General features: G+C 43.9%; 1 protein-coding gene across 3 annotated transcripts in view; it reads left to right on the top strand.

Moving 5' to 3' along the window:
* Nucleotides 1-4854, top strand: part of LOC136425656 (uncharacterized) — a 37376-nt gene that overhangs the window by 13392 nt on the left and 19130 nt on the right. For 2 of the 3 annotated variants that reach the window (XM_066414582.1, XM_066414583.1), the window contains exons 2-3: nt 3413-3508; nt 4538-4681. In XM_066414582.1, the coding sequence (XP_066270679.1) occupies nt 3460-3508; nt 4538-4681 (193 nt within the window). In that variant the 5' untranslated portion in view covers nt 3413-3459. Of the gene's footprint in view, nt 1-749; nt 976-3412; nt 3509-4537; nt 4682-4854 lie in introns of those variants that run through there. The other variant, XM_066414581.1, reaches the window with a different exon arrangement.

Genomic DNA, 4854 nt, shown 5'->3' with positions numbered 1-4854 from the left:
TGGCGCTTTTTGCGGTGAGAACATTGTCCCAAACGTGGCTAAGTTTGTAACCCCCCCCCCCCCCCCCCCCTAGTCACGTACATGTCCCAGCATTTCTAGAAAAGGCATCATGGTTTTATTGTATTCAAGGGCTTTCTGCTAATAAATTTTTGAATGACAGCTGCTTGGGCAAGCAAGTTCTTAGTTGGTGCAGCGCCAAATCTATGCATATTTCTTCAGGGGGGAAGGGGGTATTTTGCCCCTGTTTGAATATAGGCCAACTTTCAATCAAGAGACTACTAATCCGTCACAAACACACACACCCCTCCTCTTGAAAGTTCATCTGTGTTGGTAGAAGTTATTCTGAATGGAGTTTAAACTGTAAACGCCAACACAATAAATTGGACTTACCCAAATTTTCCCAAGTGCGGGATTGTGTATTACATTCCGTGTCAAGGCCAGAACATCAGAGGCCAGTGCAAAGAAACTTACATTGGAGAGACTGAACGTTCACTCAAGAACTCCATTCAGAACACACACCCCTCTATACGTACACGACCTTGTTGACGAGTTATCGAGGAATGAATAAAGGCTAAATGTGGATTAAAGGCATGGGAATGTTTTTGAAATGTGAGCTTGAAGCAGGAGGCGGTGGCATGTTTGCTGGAGAGAAGTGGGCACTTTGGGGGCGTAAATGTTGCGCCATAGCCTTTTGCATTGTCAATCATTTTGTTAACAACTGTGGCCGGATGTCTGACACAAAGGCACGGCTTCCTAAATTCGATGAACGGTCATCAAATCAACTTGAAGAGTACTTAAGACATTATCAGATGTGACAGTCTGGCCAACTGCCTACGCTTTCGGAGAAAAGCTGACGTGACTTCCTGTGGACCAGGTTATATACGGCTGACGGGACGCTTGGATTAGTCGGGGCTCAGGTAACAGACGGACACGGTGTCAGGTGGTACAGCACAGGTGTGGGCGGTACTGGTTAAGGTAGGGGCAGACTTACCTATTTTGTAGGAGAGGGGGATTAATGTATCTGCAAATGCTTGTGTGTTCTTGAGCACTTTATGTACAATATCTTGAACTACGGTTCATTGCGGAATTGCTTAAGGTAAGGGGTAGTCCTTCTAATGGTTAACGCACCAGGTTTATACTGAACATATCATACCCGGGCCACGATAGATACGGGTGTTCGGACCGGTCCGTACTTTACGGTACGACCCGTTCGTTGACTCGAAGTCGCTTCGAATTTGCCGGTTCGGCCAATGTCAAAAACACGAATACCCGATTCGGACGTTGGAATCGGTGTTGTTACGATTTTTGTTCGAGGACACAAAACTCTCAACTTTTGCATTGAAATATATGTATTTGCGGTTGGGTTTGACATAAAATACATCACGGTGTATTTCTGCGAGCCGCAGCACCCTCGGCCCCTGCCTTCCCGCGGGTCGGATCGCCCTCCGGCCTTTCGACGATCCGACCTGCCGCTATGTACAAGCTGCATGGCCGAGACAGATTTTTTATCCTTCCACACCGGGATTAACCCCAACTCTTTCGATCAGCGTGGTGGGTCTTTAACGTGCTTGAGATGTGGCTTTTCTCAAACTCGGGACTTTTCTTTAACGCCCTATCCGGGGGACGTCCCTATCCGAGTCTACGTACTCATTTTCACCTGAGTCGAGTGGGAAATAGGAGTAAAATGCCTTTCCCGAGGGCACAGCATCGGGACCTGTCAAGGATTCGAGTACCTTCAGGTTCTGAGTCCACCCCTAACCACAAGGCCAACGTTACACCTCATTGAGTGCACAGTATCTTTAGAAATAGATTTTTTTTCTTATTATGTTGAGCCCATAGGTATAGCCCATATTATCTAATTCAAACTTGCTGTAGGGGTTCACCTGAAAAATTTGCCTTCAGTCGCAGCAGTCCTGTTCAACTGTCATCGTATGAACTCGATGATTTTCGGAGCGTTAGAATCGATAGATTACGGAGTCATGCTATGCTAAAGAAGCTAACGATAACTTCTCCAGTCGCTGTTACAGTTTAGAATTCATGTAAAGTAGTCTAAACTTGACCAGTCTAGTCTGGTCTGGTCTATAGACGCTAACGTCACATGCATGGAAACGTCCTTCTATGTTGTACCGTCATTTTGTAAGATCAAAAAGGGGCCAGTTGGTTATTATTTCGGCTGAAATCATCATGAAAGACACGTAGCAAATTAATTAGATCTTTCCTTACAAAGAATCGGTCTGCTGGACCCGGTCCTGTAGATAGGGTAGTTTGGACCTAGCCGTGCATAGGATGAAGTCCCAGCACCCTACCACTTGTAGGATGTAGTCCCAGCACCCTACCACTTGTAGGATGTAGTCCCAGCACCCTACCACTTGTAGGATGTAGTCCCAGCACCCTACCACTTGTAGGATGTAGTCCCAGCACCCTACCACTTGTAGGATGTAGTCCCAGCACCCTACCACTTGTAGGATGTAGTCCCAGCACCCTACCACTTGTAGGATGTAGTCCCAGCACCCTACCACTTGTAGGATGTAGTCCCAGCACCCTACCACTTGTAGGATGTAGTCCCAGCACCCTACCACTTGTAGGATGTAGTCCCAGCACCCTACCACTTGTAGGATGTAGTCCCAGCACCCTACCACTTGTAGGATGTAGTCCCAGCACCCTACCACTTGTAGGATGTAGTCCCAGCACCCTACCACTTGTAGGATGTAGTCCCAGCACCCTACCACTTGTAGGATGTAGTCCCAGCACCCTACCACTCGTAGGATGTAGTCCCAGCACCCTACCACTTGTAGGATGTAGTCCCAGCACCCTACCACTTGTAGGATGCAATCCCAGCACCACAAAAGTCAAAAGAGCAAATTTGGTTCATATTTTGGCACGCATTTCGGATTAAAGATATAATTGAGATGTATTCATTCATGACTTCGGTTGGGGAGGTAGAGGTGGTGGATGATGGGCTGTGAAGATGGATTCCTCCTTCCGATACCGTGCGCTAGACACTGCCCTTACGGCCTCAGAAAAGGCTATCTTTACCTTTTACTACAGTTTAGTGTTTGCAAAGTTGTGTCAAGATCAAACTAACTTTAAGAAGTTTATGAAAGGTTAGGAATATTGTTATCATAAAAACCGCGACTCAATTGAGGTAAGACAGTGTCATGTAGATGTTATAATCATAAGAATGAATAGTTTTATCGGGTTGGTAAGTTATTATAGATTCTTTGTACACAACCACTACCTGCGCTGTAGTGCCATATGAACCATTCCCCTGAGTAAGGTGACAGATGGTCACCGAAACGTCGGTTGAATAAATCATTTGGTTTTGTAAAGAGCATTTATTTATGTTCAATCATAGTGGCTGGTGGCTGAATGTGTGAAATTTACTGTATATGCTGTTACTTTGTTATGATAGAAACTTCATTCCTGAACTTCTCGTGACCTCGACCACAGCTGACAATCATGGCGGCTACACTGAAGAAAGTGGTGGAGGACTGCAAAGTGCCTGGAGGTAAGTGGTCGCAGTTTGATGCATGTCAAAACAACGTCCGTACTGTTTGCTCTGCTACCTACAGCAAAGTCCCTGCGAATTCGGGCAGAATTACAATTAGCACTGACATTTAGAAATAGATGTAAGATCGTGTGTATGTTGACTTCTGTAACATTTATCCTTCAGGTTACATATATACGCCACTTTGAAAAACAGTGTGTTTGATAGATCTCTAGTGCAGCACCTCCAGGTATGGAACAGTTTAGATATACAGGAGTGAATTATACTGGGGAAAGTAGATTTGGTGGATTTTTAGTAGGGTTGTGGACATATGTGACATGGCGGAATTATGTTAGTATACGTTATATAGACCGGGACATTCTCTGTAGCCCTGCCCTTGATGCCAACATTTAAAAATATTACGCCAAAATAGTTACTCAAGCAACTGGATAAAATCGTGAAATCATGGCATTCAAAATTTTATCCTGTTGCTTGGGTAACTATATAGCTATTTTTGGCGTATCTTATTACCTGGATGTCTAACCTTCATCAACATATCAACAAATATTGTTTGTGAAGAGGGTGACCTGTTGATGTGCACCATTAGAAATTCCAACAAAGACTCGACATGTGTAGTCGGTTTCATACTGTCAGTGTACTGCACAGACTTTTGTAGAATGGATAAGTTACCAGAATTGTGTTACGAGTTCCATGATATACAATTGTTGAACAATTAAGTTAAATACAACTGTGTTCTTGTCTATCTTATTTGCCCAGCTTATGATCAATTTATAAGCAACATCTTGAAGTCATGTACAAAATAAAAGAAAGATCTTTATTGTACCTTGATGCTTTTACAAGCTAAGTTCCGGTCATCGTGACAAAGCAGAAGTATGAATACTATGATATTAAAACGGGATATCTTACCATAACACAAGACAGACTTTGACTACTATGTACAGGTTCAACCTTTCCTTGTTTATCAAGACAGTTGTAGATCTTGTATACAATTAAAGAGGATATTTCTCTATCATTAATCATGTTTTACAGAGTTCATGTCGGATGGTGCTGAGGTGTTCCTGACCCACACCGAGGACATGCCCGTGTCTGCTGAGGTCTACTGGTCCGCCTTCCGAGACTTCGTAGAACTGCAGCTGCACATGGAGGGGCACGAGAAATTGCGAGTCCTCAAAGGTCACTAGATATTTTTCCTAAAAATGTGGGGCACAAAAATATGCGAATGATTACACAGTATCTTATATCTCTTAATATGCCAGGAAGATCGTTTGATCCTAGAATGCAACGCTTCAGTCATACATCTCAAGAACGTACCAGCATATGTCAAGTCGGTTGACAATATTTTATGA

The sequence above is a fragment of the Branchiostoma lanceolatum genome, chromosome 19, assembly GCF_035083965.1.
Source record: "Branchiostoma lanceolatum isolate klBraLanc5 chromosome 19, klBraLanc5.hap2, whole genome shotgun sequence".
Taxonomy (NCBI): Eukaryota; Metazoa; Chordata; class Leptocardii; order Amphioxiformes; family Branchiostomatidae; genus Branchiostoma; species Branchiostoma lanceolatum.
This window is presented reverse-complemented; position numbering and strand designations above follow the sequence as displayed.